The 16054-nt window shown below is 52.2% G+C and overlaps 1 protein-coding gene across 1 annotated transcript; it reads left to right on the top strand.

Moving 5' to 3' along the window:
- Positions 1 to 6916: 6916 nt before the first annotated feature.
- LOC147004693 (putative PWWP domain-containing DNA repair factor 4) lies at positions 6917 to 13399 on the top strand. The gene is made up of 4 exons (XM_085837689.1): positions 6917 to 6971; positions 7255 to 7346; positions 8619 to 8773; positions 10896 to 13399. The coding sequence occupies exon 4, from the start codon at positions 11081 to 11083 to the stop codon at positions 13241 to 13243; it is 2163 nt and encodes a 720-aa protein (XP_085693815.1). The 5' UTR covers positions 6917 to 6971; positions 7255 to 7346; positions 8619 to 8773; positions 10896 to 11080; the 3' UTR covers positions 13244 to 13399.
- Positions 13400 to 16054: the final 2655 nt, after the last annotated feature.

The following is a 16054-nucleotide window of genomic DNA, read 5'->3' as shown; positions in this document are numbered from 1 at the left end:
CTGGCAAGCAATGATTGAGCCCTGTTGCGCAGTCAGGTGAAATTCCTTACCACTCTCAGTCTAGATGCTTCTGAAGAAACTCAGGGATCCAAGCCTCCAGGACCCAAAAGAATACACCAGAGGCAAATGCAGGGATTCCCCGATGCACTCAACCAAGATGACACACAGCCTGTGGAGGGCATGGAGTCTCTGTGCTCACAGACAAGGAATATAGAAACCAGGGGTGTGAAGCATGCAGGCAGGCTTGTCTCTTCAACAGAAGGGATGCATATACATGTCTCTCTTCCACCCAGAAGGCTGGGAGTGGATTTTGTTAATAGCCTGGTGGTCTGTGCCACCTGTGTGGTCAGGTCACACCCAAATCCCCCTGACTTTTACATTTATCTCAGACTCTCCCCTCCCTCCCCCACCCCCACCAGACCCTCATCCTTAGTTTTGTCTGTCAGTCAGTAGAGCCCTGTGGGACATGTGGAGCTGTGTCACCAGACAAAAACTGGGAAGGTTGAACAGATACAGAAGCCCCTATAAATTCTCATGTAGGAGAGTGGGAGGCGTCCACGGGGTTCCTGTACTGGAACACGTGACCACAACGCCCCATGTGGATATCATGAGCACTAGTCACATAGCCCAGAACACCCAGGGCTCCATGCTAATGAGGTATCCAGATAGACAGGCCCCAGAGGGTTTAGCCAATAAGCTTCCGTTCACCGACATTCCTTCCTGTGAGATGTATTTAATCTCTGGTCCACCCTGAGTGAGTCGCATGCACCCATTTTCCACAATGAACAGTGAATAAACAGGGTGGACAAGCAGAGATTGTCTCAGCAGGAAGGGCTGTGGGTGGGAGGGAAGCCTTCGTCATACAGAGTCCTTGCCTTCTAAGTCTCCTGCAGAAGGACCCTCTGACCTTTGGACAAGGATACTCACCCCCCCCCCCCCCCGAGCTGAGGCAGAGTTCCCCCTCCCCCTGGCCCTGGCCCTGGCCCTGGGCTCATCACTGGCTTGTGCAGTTCCTGCTTTCCAGACTCTAAGATGTTCTCAGTGGTGACTGGATGACTGGGATTTGGGGGACCCCGTCTCACTGGCCTCAGCCTCACAGCGACTCCCACCCCTCTCCCACCTCCTCTTGCCCTCGAGGGTCCTCACAGCTGGTGAGATGCCACTTTCAGAAGTGTATCACCATTTGTCTCGGGATGCAGAGGAAGGGAAATAGCCTCAAAGCAGTGCCCGGGAAGACCCTCTTCCCCTCCAGGGTAGTAAAAGCTAAGGAGACATCCTTCCTGGAAGGGTTCTATCAGAGGTCTCTCGATACCTTGTGTCTCAGCTGGGAAGAACCTCCCCCAGGCAGTCTGTGTCAACCTTGATACCAGCCAGGGAGAAGTCACTTGCAGAAGTGACTGCTGAGGGTCCCCGATATCCCGACACCCTAGGGAAGTACACCTCCTAAAATCCCCCAAACCAAACCCTTTACCCTCCAGAGTGGGTAAGGACATTGCATGTTACTTCCGGGAGGGGCTACCTTGGGTCTTGAGATATCTCCTCGCTCAGCTGGGGAATTAATCCTCCTACAATCCCCCATCCCCCTGCTGCCAACCCATTTCCCTGGAGACTGCTCGCAGTGCTCTGCCATCACGTAAGGAAGGGTTACCTCCCATGGGGGGCTATGATAGATACCTTGTCGCTCTGCTAAGGACATACCCCTCTTCCATCCCCCTCCGCCCCCCACACCCCTTTGACCCTCGAGAGAAGGCTGACACATTCCAAGTCAATTCCGGAAGGGGTTTCCCTTCACTGCTGTGATACCTTGTCACTCAGATATGTAATTACACGTCCTACAATCCACCCCACCCTCCTCCCCTCCTCCCCTCCACCCGTCCTAACCATCCTACCCTCCTACCCTTGGGCCTCTCCTGGCGATATCTGGCTGCTCAGCTAGGGAACTAAACCTCCGAAGTTCCCACAAAGCCCACTCACCCTCGCGGGTGGGCACGGTCATTGGACATCACTTCCGGAAGGGTTTTACCTTGGGTCTCGCGATACTTTGTTCCTCAGCCAGGGAATTGCACACCGCCCCCCCACAGTCCCACCGAACCCCTCTTACTCTCGAGGGTGGGCCGGGCCAAGCCATGCAGGGGAGGGGGGATGATGCTTCCGGAAGGGCTTTACCTTAAGTCTCGAGATGCCTTGTCGCCCACCTAGGGAATTGTAACCCCCCCCCCCCACAGTCCCACCGAACCCCTCTTACCCTCGAGGGAGGCCACAGCCAGTGCAAAATCACTTCCAGAAGTGCTGTGCCAGGATGGAAAATGTGTGCACATGCTTGAGACTCGCCTACTTGGTTCCAGGCAGAGGCCTGCCCAGCAATCATGCATGTGTGACTTGGAGTTATGCATATGTCCACAAAAAAATCCGCTGTCTTAAGGTTTTCAAGGGACCCGAAGAACCCACACTGTTTTCAAATAGCCCAACTGTAGACATGCGGACCCAGAGAACTTGTGCAGTACCCAAAGACCCCAGAGAGACCCATGCAGAAGGTCCCAAGTCTTTCCCCGTGCAGCCCTGCTGCCGGGTTCACTCAGTCACTGTGACCCTCAGAGGACATTGTTAGACCGTCCTCCGGGGGTCTGGGCCCCTCGCTGTGGAATTCGGGCACCAGACATTACCTCGCAGAGGCTATCCTGGGTCCTAATATCTGCTCACTCACCTAGAAGACACACACCTCGCCACGTTGTCCAGAGCCTTGCTTCCCCTGGAGGGTGGTCACAGCTGGTTGGCCCTCATTTTCAGAGAGTATTCGCCCTCTGCAGACATGCATGGGCAGATGCGTCCTCCTGTCCAGTCCTTGTCCTTGGTTAGGCATGTTGGAGTTCAAGAAGCGGCACACAAACCACGTGAACCACTGACCTCAGTTCAGTAAGAATAGTTTACGGAAAGCACACCACAGTGCTGGTCAGACCAGGGACATAACTCAGGATTGTCTGAACTATGACAACGGATATGTTTTTCTGTCAGCTCATAAAGGAAAAGAAAGCACACAAAACCCACAATGAGTTCATATGCAGGTGCAGGAAGTGCCGCCTGGTGGTCAGCTCTGACTCAAGATTTTTCACATACCAGTTCATATCGACCTTTGATTTGATGGGACCTACGTAAAGCTTTGTGGAATTTCTTAAGATTAGCAGATCTCATCCAGAACATCCAGAACAAATCTGGATATGTGGCCAGCCTGTCCTTGCTCTGAGCCGAGTCGCTTCTCCGTGTCAATGACTGACAGGCATGTTAAAGCCACAATATGAAATAGCTGGCAGGCATGGGACAAAATGGCTACAACTATACTGGGCATGGGGAAATCAGACCATTACAGGCCCACCAGCAACCGCGCATGCGTGCGTGGACAGGAAAAGGTGCCCTTGAGGCCTGGGAGGACCTGAAACACCCATATACCTACCTGAGTAGGCCCAACTGTGGAAGTGTGGACCTGGATGAATGTCTCCTGTGCCCAAGGACTTCAGACAGGGCCATGTGGCAGATCCCTAGTCCTTCTGCAAGCACACGGGCTGTCCTGCCCACCCTTCTCAGTCCCTGCTTCCTTGTATCAATGCTTTCCCACACCACCCTTCTCCGAATCCTCCACTCCTCCACTCCTCCACTCCACTGTGGAATTCAAGCTCCGGAACTTGACCTCAGTCAGGACTCTCCTGGGTCTCCATATGTTATCACTTCACCTACAGGGACACATGTAGCTCACCACAATCTCTAAGACCCTCTTTCTCCTCCAGGGTGGTCCCAAGTACTCCTCACTTCCTCTTGCCCTGTGGAAAACCACGTCTGCCCTGCGTGAGCCTGGCCAATGTGCACCTCTGCCATAGCTGGCATGCCCTGTAATCTCGCATGACTGACTTGGAGCTTTCAGTTGTGCATGCATAAACCGGAACTCACCTAGGAAGAGCCTAATGTGTCAGGAACACCTCCGCTCCTTGTTTTCAGTCACCCTTAAAGTCTGACTTCATGGAATAGTGTTCTGAGCCCCCAAACTTCGTGCGGTGTGCATCACTTGATGTGATGATGAAGCATGGTCAATATGGGTCCGCAGCCCTTGGGTGAGGACCGGGACAGTAGGACCATGAAGTGTTCCTGCAAGAGAGCAGGAAGCGTGGACCTGTCCAGAATCTCGAGAGTACACAAAGGGTACCGAAAGGGTCATGTGGAAGGTTCCTTGTCTCTGCAGGGGCAGACATGCTGTCCTACATGCACACACTCTTTAGAGTCCCTAGCACCTTGACAAAGCTTTCCAAGGGTGGCCCTCTGGGCTTTGTCCACTCCAGTGTGGGCTTGAGGCCCGTGGCGTCACCTCATTGGCCCTAATAACTAGTTGCTCACCTTTACAGACATCCTTCGCTCAATCACCTGAGACCCTCCTTTTCCAGGGTTAGTCCTCACATGCAGAAAGTAAGGGATGCTAGCCTCTCCAGAAAGGCAGAAAGGTACTTCCGGCCTTTCCTAGGCGACTTCCCAGTTTATGTATGCACAACTGAAAGCACCACGTCATGCGTGAGACTGGATGAACTGACTCCCACCAAACAATCACAGGACTGTAACTTGAGACTTGAAGATGATGTGCATGCTGGACTGGTCGCTGTGGCTGTGCCTGCACACTGGGCCACAGTAACCCCCTGCTGTCTAAGTGTCATTTGTGGCTGCTTCTCCGGAGGACCTGGTTGGTCAGTGAGGACTGCAAAAGTACACAAGGGGCAGAAACAGGAGGCCCCTCGTCCCATGCCCACGGTACAGACTCCTGACCAGCCTCTTTAGGACTGCAGTACTCACGGCCCCCCTTTCTGATTGCCTTCCAGAGCTTTGTGTTATCTACAGTACAAGTGAGACTCCTGGCTATCACAGTATTGTTCAGCTCTGGCTCTGACACTTCACGGTCCTTCTGTCTTCCTCCAAGGACTGTGGATCTATGTCGACCACGCTTCACTGCCACATCATCTGTGCATGCACATGTGTGTGTGGGGGCTCAGAACGCACATTCCATGAAGTCAGACCTTAGGGGATGCAGGCAACATACAAGGACAGCAGTTAAATCCAGCCAGCCGCCACTTGACTATTTAGGAAGGGAATTAAGAATAACTGTGAAGGCCCTGTTGCTGTGAGAATTTTCAATGTTTTATCTACTGTGGGGAGGACCTTTGTGTTCAACAAAATGGGAAATGCTGCATCAGCCCATCACAGGGTCACGCCACCTCTAGGTAAGTGCCGCTTCCTCATATAGAGGCATCCAAGTGAATATTGGCATGGCAAAGCTCAAGACAGAAGAAATCACAGTGGGAAAGTCCCGATTTAACCCAGCACGAGGAAGACATGGGCCAAGCACTCTACATCCACACAGCAGGATATTATCCAAGCCCTCAGAAGGAAATGCATTGTCTCTTTATGGACATGAGAAGCATTTTCAGTGAAATCGCTTCAACAAAAGTCACTTTGTGTAAGGATCCATGTATGAGCCATGAGCAGAATAGAAGAACCCCGAAGAACTGTGTGTCCAAACAGGTGCCATCTAATCTGGTGAGAAAACATCTCACTGGATGAGAGCATGGCTGCCTAGAGTGGCAGGCATGCCTTGGGACAGCTTAGTGGAAAACAGTTTCCTCTATGCCTGTGATTGAGAGTGGGTGTATGCATGTATTCTCCTCTTCTCTCCCTCCCTCTTCCTCCCCATCTCCCTCTCCCTTTGCCTCTCCCCCTCCCCTCTCCCCCTCCCCCTCTCCTTCTCTCTCCCTCTCCCCTCTCCCTCTCTCCCTCCCTCTCCCTCCCTGTCTTTCCCTCTCTCCCTCTCTCCCTCCTCCCCCTCCTCTTCCCCCTCCCCTCTCCCCTTCCTCCTCTCCCCCTTCCCCCTCTCTCCCCTCTCCTCCCTCTCCCCCTCTCCTCCTTCTCTCCCTCTCCCTCTCCCCCCTCTCCCTCTCCCACTCCTCCCTCTCTCCCTCTCCCCTCTCCCATCTCCCCCCTCTCCACCCCTCCCTCTCCCCTCCCCCTCTCCCCTCTTCCTCTCCCTCTCTCCCCCTCTACCCCTCCCCCTTCCCCCCTCCCCCTCCCCCTCCCCCTCTCCCTCTCCCTCTCCCTCTCCTTGTGTGTATGCAGGTGGATGGTGGTGGTAGTGGTTTGAATGAAATATCTTCTACAGCCTGGGGCATTTGAATTCTTGCTTCCTAGTAGATGGTGCTATTTTGGGTTGGCTTGGGAGGTGTGGCACTGCTAGAGAAAATGTTTCACTGGGGGGTGGGTTGCAGCTGGCTTTGATGTTTCCAAAGCCTCCTGCCATTTGAGGCTGGCTTTCTCCCCTTCCTTGATGAGATGCAGGGTAGGGTTTTTTTTTGTTTGTTTGGTTGGTTTGTTGCTGCTGCCACGTGCACTCCTCCTGTACTGCTTTCTATCCTGTGCAGGTCCATGGTCCTCCATGTTTTCTGCCCCAAGTGACCTGGAAAGCTTATTTGCATGAGGAGAAACAAACAATGTGCCTGCCTCCGAATTCTGGCAGGAGAAAAGGTGGCCTTCTCAGACGTGGGCCCTGGTCTTATTATTTTAGAAGGCAGGATGGAACCTGTGATCGTTTTTCTTGCCTTGTCTCAGACCCTCTGTGGTCAAGTCAAAGGCCTGGCACCCTGGAACGGCAGTATCATCTTTTGTACTGTGTGCACCCTTACTTACTTACTCTCATGTGTGCAGCTGCAGGGGGTGGTGGGAGAACCAGGTGACAGGAATGTAAGTGAACAGTCAGCCTCCTGGGTGGGTGGATTAGTACTTCCTGATTTCCTCAGAGAACTGGCTACTAGGAGAGAATGTTTTCTGATGACACTGTGGTTGCCATGACAATGGGGACAATACATTCTTTCCTGGTTACAGATACATTTGCGAAGGACACTCACAGGCTGGAGAGGTGGAATGACTAGACAGACACTCAAAGAGCTTAGGTAGGTGCCAGCAGCCAACCTGCCTGTGTGTGAGAGCTGAGTCTGCCAGTGGGCCTTGGGAGCTTGTTTGCTCTTTCCCCAGGCAGGAAAGGTTCTCTCACTACTACTGTTTGAAGAGAAGCCCCAAGGACTAGCTGCTCACTCAGCCCTTTCTCTTTGTCCTCTGGTGACACTTCTTTGCTGCTAGCTTTATTTTTTCAGGCCCTGAGAGCATAGTTCGCCATTGTAAATGGACACCTCCTTTCTGTTTAGCAATGATCGTCACATGTGCTCTTCTTGACAGGATGACCCTGTTTGTGTGAAAACACCTTACCCTGGATAATTGCCTCTGAGAGAGTTGTCTGAGAGAGAAGCTGGGAGGCATTTGAGGAGGAGGTAAACGGGGCTGGGGGTTGGGTGTGGGTGGGGGAAACCTGCAGTTCCCTTGGAGAATGGTTGAAGCCCAGTGGTGAGGACACTCTCTTGGCCCGGAGGCCTGCCTGACACAGGAAGTAAAAAATGCCTCCCAAAGACAGCTGTCTCTAAACTGACCACTAGTCTCAGTTAGACAGAAGGAGATAAAGATCAGTGTGGCATGAACCCCCAAGAAAGGGGCAGAGTCTGTTTCTTCGGCAGGTAATTAGTTTGCGTCTGTGTCTGACTGAGTCTTTATCTTGCTCACCTCACACAGTTGGGTGGAGCATCAGCTGGGTTTTACACCGTGTGTGGCAGGGGCTGCTCTCTGACCCACCAGCACATCTGGATCACCCTGTGTATCTCTGCCCACCCCCGCCCCCTGTGTGAGAGCAATAGGTCTTGTACTCTTCTTGCACCCTCTCATCAGACTGTCCCCCGCCTGTCTGTCTTTACTGCAGGGAGGGAAGCCATTGTTCCCATCTGGAGAAAATGTGAAAAGAACCCGCACAGAGGGAATGTGTGCAAGTTCTTGATAGAAGGCCTTTGGTCCCAGGGCCAAAGTGTGGGTTGAGACAGAGATTTCAGGATTCCACCCCCCCAACTTCTCTGTGTGCCTCTGGGAAGATAGTGTGCCCTTTTCACCAGAAAGTCAACTCTCACAAAAATTTCGGAGAACCTTTTGAAAGTAGTGCACCGGAGACGGTGCTTGGAAACGGTGGAGGCAGGTGGTGATACTGCTAACGTCTAACCAGGATGTAGGAAGCATAAGGACTTTTATGTACCTAGGAGCAGTAGGCATGTACAGATGGAATACACGCTGGGGAGAGCGTGGCCTGATATGAGTGCAGACACATTTCTTTATGACTGAGTTACAGATGCTGCACGGATGCCCTGGTTTGTGGGCTTGAACACATACTTGGTATTCCCAGGTATGCTTCCTAACTGAAATTAGAAGTATGTGGGGCTGAGAATGCCCCACTTGAGGGAAGCAGAAGCATATGCAAGCCTGAGAAGGGTAGAAGGCGTCGTGTACTCTATAGGTGTGCCTCGGGCATCCATGGTTTCCAAGAGTACCCTGTGAGGGGTGGGTGGGCTCTCACATGCTCAAGGCATGGTACCTGGATGGTGGAGAGGCATGGTTGGACTTGATGGGGGTTCATTTAGCCTTCCTGGATAGCATGCGCAAGGAAGGTCCAGCAAAAGGCAGCCTGAAAGTAAGTGAAGCGTTCATGCTTTCCTCTGTGTCCTCAGGAGATAACCGTGTGACAAGGCCCAAGACACTCCAAGGGGGAAACCAACTCGGGAGATGACACAGCCTCCTAGGATGAAGCGCCACTGTCGTCTGTGATCCCTAAGTTGAACTCCATACCTCCACAGTACACATGTGCTATTGCATCATCCAGAAGGTGTGCCCTGAGACATTCCTAGACTGCTTTATGTAGGAAGCCACTTTAGGCATCATGAACTCGGATTTGAAGTCAGTAAGACATGGGTGGGAATACAACAGAAGGGACACTGCACATTTGTGGAGTGAATTGGGAGCTAGAGTGTACCAGCAGGTGTTTGTGGATACAGAGAGAGGGGAGGGAAGGACCGAGGGGATCACGAGAATATCATCTGTCCTCCCCGCCCCCATATTTCTGGATGGTTGGAAATTCCTACAGATAAGGTCTGGAGTCCCGTGATGAGCTCCGCTGGCCCATGCTCACGGAAGGGACATGGGGTAACAGGAGTTCACAAGAAGAGCAGCGTCCTTAGGAAGCTGTTTCAGGAGGCCAGAGTCCACCAGTGCTCTGCCTCACTGTGCTTGCTGGGGCCCAGGTAATGACCTGGATCGCTTGCTTCCTGGCATAAACAGCAGTGAGCAGCGGTGAGCAGCGGTGGCATGTGAGCCCATCCTGATCCTTCCTCTGTGTTATCCGTATCTATCAGCAAGCACAGTGGGCCTCTTTTGAGGATCAAACAGATGAGGAATTTGTTTCACACAGGCATGAGTGACATACACACTGCTGATAGGAAACTGACTGGTTCAAGGCAGAGGCAGTCAGTAACACAGTAGCCAACCTGCCCTTCACGCCCCCATACAAACCAGACATAACACACACACACACACACACACACACACACACAAAACACACACATCACACATACACAAACAGATAAAACACAACACACAAAACACAACACACCAAACAGACACATACAAAAACACAAACCAAACAGACATATCACACACACACACTCACACAAACACACACACACAAACACACAAAACACACACATCATACATACACAAACACATAAAACACAACACACAAAACACAACACACCAAACAGACACACACAAAAACACAAACCAAACAGACACATCACACACACACACTCACACAAGTACACACACACACACACACAGAGAGAGAGAGAGAGAGAGAGAGAGAGAGAGAGAGAGAGAGAGGGGCCAAGGAGAAGAACGTAATGAGATTCCACTGAGATGGCTGGGGAGGAGGAACTCTGTTGAGTGGCAGAGTATGGGGGAACATGAACAGTAGAGCTATGCTACAGATGAGTGTGGACACCACTGGACTTAGGGATGGGCAAGGTACCATCCAGGCCATAAATTTCCTATGTGTTTAAGACCGTGTGGATTAAGATTAGGCCACAGAGCTCGTGTGCAAGAGAGTTCTGTCTGTCTGGGGTCTCTTGTTAAAACAGTGCCCATCACAGGCAGATAGGAATGTGCAGGGTCTCCTGCAGACTTGAGGTTGCAGCATGCGGGTGCACAATTCCAACAGAGGCACTGGCTTACTCTGTTGAGCTCCACCTGATACTGCTGAGTCTGCCAATTAGTAAGCATTTCTCCACAATGAAGTGCTTTCTCTTTGGGGCTCTCCCCAGGTGTGCCCTGCGAACACTTGATCCCACAGTGAGGTCCAGGCTGGAGTTGGGAACAAGAGCTCTGAACCAAAAGATTGGCGCCACAGGGGTGGGGGTGGGGGGTGGGGGTTGGGGACTGGGACAGGAGGAGGCCAGCAGCTATGACAGCAGCCACCCTTACTTGCAAATCACCATGAACATTTCCTTAGCCCCATTGCTCTTTAACCTGCTAACACACTGACCTGGAAGGCAAGTTCACTAGCTGTCCAAGGGCTCCTGGTGTCAGCAGCACAGGGCTACCTCCCTAGAAAAGAAAACAGTGAGGCTGGTTCCCCCACCCGGAGGGAATCCCAGTGAACCCCAAGACACTGACTGGGTGGGCAAGAAAACACACAAGCCTTGTAAGACGCCCACCTCTCTGGGAGGATGTTGGCCACCCCAGCCTCAGGTCGAGGAACAAAATTGTTGTGACTGTCTCCCACAGATGCTCTGGAACCTTCCATACCTTCTCCCACATCCTCCCTTCTGTAGAACAGACTCTGTGAGCTCCCTTGATTTCTCATGCCTTGCCTCACTGAGGTACTGCTTCCTTGTCCACTAAAGGCGATCGATCTCCTTCCTAATGCAGCTCTGCTTCCCTCTCCCACCCTACAGGATAAGCGCGCACGACCCTGACCGACTTCAGTCAGTTCAAACTTCTCTACCAGATTCTGGAGGGAGAGCAACGCCATAGGCAGGAGAGCAGAGCCAGAGAGGACTGGCTGGCAGTCACAACAGTGCCCAGAACAACCAAAGGAGTCACCCTGTCCTGATCAGCACAGCCCCAGAGTCCAGTCGCCATGGACTCTGCAGAGTATGTACTCTGTGGCCGGAAGGGCCAGCTGTGGCCTGCAAGGGTGTTGTCCAGACCCAGGACCCCAGCCCGTAGTAAGAGGAGAGGGGCGCCCTTCCTGGAGGTCCAAATACTGCCTGTGGGTGAGAAGAGGAGAGTGAGGAGCTCCGAGGTGAGGCCCCTAGACAAGTCTGAAATCATAAACATCGCCTCCTTGGCAGGAAAGGAGTCACGGGGCAGGGGCTCGCCAGGGCAGACCAGGGCATCCAGGAGAGCCCTCAAGGTGGCCCTGGATGGTCTGGGCGAGGGAAGCAGCTTGTTTCAAAGAGGTAGAGCAGGTGGCCGAAGAACCAACACCGTGGCTCCAAAGGTTCCAAAAGAGCAGGCCAGCTCCAGCAGCTCCAGCCTAGGCAAGCGACTGCGCCTGCGCCAGCGTCTGCCCCTGAGCCTGTGCCAGGGCCTGCATCTGCACATGCGCCTGCGCCTGCACCTGCACCTGCACCTGTGCCTCCAAGGGCGCAACCAGAAATGCCAAGGGCTCTCCCAGAGGAGTCCTGGGAAGCGGGTTCGCCCGGATCCAGGTCCTGCGATGATGGGCTCGCAGAATGTGCGAGTGGGGGAAGCCCAGGCCCACACTACTATAGGCCTCTTGCGCTCTGAAATGCAAGGGGATGTGTTAAGAGGCACCAGAGTGTGGCCAAGTTACTGGGAGACAACCTTGGGAAAAGCTGGCAGTGATCCAGGGAAGAGAAAGCGAGGCACATCCAAGCTCAGGCCTTTGAGTGCCCCAGCCTTCAGGGAGGGTACCCGGGCTAAAAATGAGCAGCAGGCTGCCTCTGGGCCAAAGAGGCACATCTCTATCTTACCTAAAGCTCTCAAACAACGAGTTCGGGGTGCTGGCCTAGAGATCCGGGCAACTGGGGCCCAAAGGAAGACCGCCCTCCCAGAGAACAAGACCCATCCTGGCCCGGGGACCCCGAAGCCAGACTCAAAGGGGGCATCGGCAGCCTGCACGCCTCCAGTCCTAAGGCTACGCAGGTCACTCCGCATAGCTAGTCAAAAAAAGAAGACCCGTGTGGTGTGTTCACTGTGTGGGCTCCCAATATGGGAATCCCAAGTGCACTCAAAGGTGACCAACACCAGGTTCAAGAGGAGAGGGGCCCGAGTTCAAAAAGATGCCAAAGCCACCAACGTGGCTTCTGCCCAGGAGCCCAGCACCATCGAGCGAGGAACGCTGGTCTGGTTCAAATTTCAGGACCTTCCTTTCTGGCCAGCGGTGGTCAAGAGTGTCAGCAAAAACGACAAGATGGCGAGGGTGCTGTTGATCGAGGGCAACATGCCGTTTGAGCGCAGGGGTATCCGAGTCCCTCTCCGCAAGTTGAAGCACCTGGACTGTGGGGAGAAAGTATCACTTGTGAGGAGAGCCAGCAGACTGTACGCCCAGGGCATCAACTGGTGCTTCTCAGTGATCGACCACTACAGAGAGGGCCTCGCCTGTGGCTCCTTCCTGGGCTCCTTCATGGACTACTACACCACCCAAGCCAGTTACCCGCTAAGGAGAGCCTTTGAGGAGGGCGACCTGAACATCGATTTCCCCAAGGTGAGCTATGCAGACTTGGAAGACTGGGAGGAGGAGACCGCTCTGGGTGGGAAGGGGCCCTACAAGAAACTCCTGCCTGACCGCATGAGGGCCGCTTGGGACAGAGCCAACCAGAAGCTCGTGGATTTCATCGTGAAGAAAAAGGGGGCCGACCAGCACCTGCTGGACATTGTGAAGGGCAGAAAACCGTCCAGGTGGCTGGACAATCTTTGGAAATCAAAGAGGGAAGTCTTCTGCATTGAGACCTACCTGGAGGACGAGGACCAGCTGCATCTCGTAGCCAGACATTTGCAAGACGTAGCCAAAGAAGCAGACGAGACCCTGCTCTCCCTGGCAAGAGGAGACAAAGTGCGGTTTACCATGGAAGTTCTTTTTCCAGAAGCCATCATCTGCTCCATCGCTGCCCTGGATGAGCTCAGCTACAAGGAGGCAGAAGAGAAGTACCTGCGAGGCCCACCCGTGCACTACCGTGAGAAAGAGCTATTCGACAAGACCATCTTAAAGGCGGCCAGGAAGAGGTCAGCAGCCAGGATTCAGGCTGCCAGGGACCCTCCTGTGCCCACTCCTTAGAAGGGATCGACCTCCTTTCAGCTGTCACCCCTGAGGCTCCCAAGACAGGAGACAGGAAGCGCCTCCAAACTGGAACATCTGGGAGACCGTGGGGGCACACAATGGCTGCTGTCAAAGCTCCTCACTAAGTGTTTCTTTACGCCCTCGAAATAAATGTTCACGTTCGTGCTTGTCAGTGTAGATGTCTAAGTCCACTCTACTGATCCTGTAAGCTTCAGTCCAGGCCTGGCCTTTTGGCTCTCTTTCGCCTGTGCCCCAACATGCACAAGTCCCGTGGGGGGTGCCTCTCTGGAAAGTCTGGAAAGCCCTGTGTGGAGTGTTGGCGAGCTAAAGCACAGGCTGCTGCCTCTGCACGGACCCCATGCACCTAGACAGAACACCAGGTTCCTGAAGACACTGGGTCTCTGGCACTGTCCCTCTCTCCAATCTTCTTTCTCTCTAGGGTGCTGCTATGGATGGGGCTGGGCTCCACTCTTTTCTCCATTACTTCCTCCTTCACTCACTCATGCCGAGGGAGAGGAACAGATGTGTGTTTTGAGGCTGTGCTTTGAAGCCACAGAAGGGGTTGGAAATGTTGTGACCCTGGAACAACAACAATGCAAAGAACAAGAGGCAACAAAAAAGCAAGGAAACAGTCTATTGTGCTTTACAATCTCTCTCTCTCTTTCTCTCTCTCTCTCTCTCTCTCCTGTGTGTGTCTGTCTGTCTTTCTCCCCCCAACTCTGTGTATGTGTCTGTCTCTCTATTTGTCCCTCTGTCTCTCTCTCTCTCTTGTGTGTGTGTATCTGTCTGTCTGTCTCTCTTCCCCAACTGTGTGTGTATGTGTGTGTGTCTGTTTTTCTCTCTCCCTGTCTCTCTGTGTATCTCTCCGTATTTATGTAAAAGTGTGTGCGTGCACAAGTGTGCGGGAATCATAGGTCAAGGTCTGGTGTCTTCTTCAGTTATTCTCTCTAGTTTTTGAGACAGGATCTCTGACTGAACCTGTTGCTTGCTGATTTTTCTAGAATTATGGCTTGCCAGGCAGCTCTTTTGATCCTCCTGTCTCTGTTACCCCAGTGCTGAGATTAAACATGCCTTTCTGCATACCTTTTTTCCACTTTTGTATGAGTACTGGGTAATGAGCTCAGGTTTTCACCCCATGCAGGAAGCACTTTACATTATCAGCCATCCTCCACATGCCAGAGACTTCATACTCTTGAGAGAGAGAGAGAGAGAGAGAGAGAGAGAGAGAGAGAGAGAGAGAGAGAGAGATTTGCCGACCTTGTGGGCTGACTGTCTGCAGCCCTGCACCAGGCATTGGTATCTCAGCTTTTCTCACATTTCTGAGATCAGAGACTTCTGGTGTTTGCAGGAAAGGGAAAAGGCCTGCCTTTCTTTGGAGTCACTGTTCCTGGGGTGTACTGATGAGAAGCAGCCCTGACATGCCTCCCACAAGTTCCTGTTTCCTCCTCTTATGGTCTGTATCCTTGAATTTTTTTGGGAAGATGGGACTCCATTCTTGTCCCAGGCGTCTCTGAAGTCCTCTCCCCAATAAATTAATTTTCAGTGTTCCTCTGTTTATTTTTAACCCAGATGACCTCTGTATTGGTGGTGACTGGTATTGAAGTCACTCACTATCTGCGTACTGGTCTTTAACTGTGGCTTTTCATTTTTCCATGAAATTATGTGTGCCTGTATTTGCTATAAACAGGGGTGGGCTGTTTAGCTGGGCTGTCACAGTGACAGCAATACTATCAGATCTAGGTGCAGAGAAGAATGTCAGTAAAGCAGACCAGTATGCATTCCCCGGGACTACTGTAGCCTGTGCCTCATGACCCCATGACCCTAAGCCGAATCCGTGTGTGTGTGTGTGTGTGTGTGTGTGTGTGTGTGTGTGTTTGTTGTTGTAGTTTTTGTTGTTGTTGATCACTGGGCCATCTCTCCATCTCAAGGAAGCTAATTGAAAAATAGCCCTTTTGGTTAGGTGGTGGCTTGGAGGCACAGAGGAAAAAGATATTGAAGCACACACTCTAGGAACCCACAGATGTCATCACAGTACTAAATGTTGTTACCTACACTGCAGAGTACATCCTGATTGGGTGGTGGGAAGTGTATTTGTGTTGGAATTACATGGTATTAATGGAAGTAGAAATGTCATGAGTAGTAGCGTGAAGTGACATCCATACACAGGCTGCAAGCATGGGCCCTCAATCCTTAAGAAAGATTACCTAGTAGTGTGAGCAGAATTCACACCCCTGCTACGAAGTGTTGCCAGAAGTGTGACCCAAATCAATCCAGGCCTTACAAAGAACCCCCTTGAATCATGTCCAACCCTATTCCTGAAATACTGCACAGAGGCAGAATTGCTTCTGTTACCAGACCCACCAAAAATTCCATGCAGGTACCTGAGTAACACCTGCCATCCAGGAAAAGATCTCCTAGAGAGCCTGTCTCATTTGTGAATCCTAGAATTTCTTACAGATACACCAGCTTATAGTAGAAGTTTTCTATGTGGTTTTGTGTTTGTTTTGTGTGTGTGTGTGTGTGTGTGTGTGTGTGTGTGTATGTGTGTGTGTTTCTGTTTTCTGTGTGTGTGTTTGCATGCACATGCATGTGTGCTCTGACGTGTCCAGGTTCGTCCTTATGTGTCAGTGGGAATACATGCTTGTGAAGAGTTGTGTAGTGGCCAGAGGTCAAGTTCAGGTAACATTTCTCAAGAACTGTCTACATTGTTTTCTCCTATAACATCTCTCATGGCCCTAAGGTTCCATGAGAACACAAGGCTAGTTGACCAGGGAGCTCCAGGGACCCAGCTGTCTCTGCCTTCTCAAA

Source organism: Mus caroli, unplaced genomic scaffold (assembly GCF_978045245.1).
Source record: "Mus caroli unplaced genomic scaffold, Mus_caroli_1 scaffold_5, whole genome shotgun sequence".
Taxonomy (NCBI): Eukaryota; Metazoa; Chordata; class Mammalia; order Rodentia; family Muridae; genus Mus; species Mus caroli.
This window is presented reverse-complemented; position numbering and strand designations above follow the sequence as displayed.

Bases quoted from the DNA above. Each gene is read 5' to 3' on its own strand.
- LOC147004693 (XM_085837689.1), top strand. From the start codon at position 11,081: ATGGACTCTGCAGAGTATGTACTCTGTGGCCGGAAGGGCCAGCTGTGG.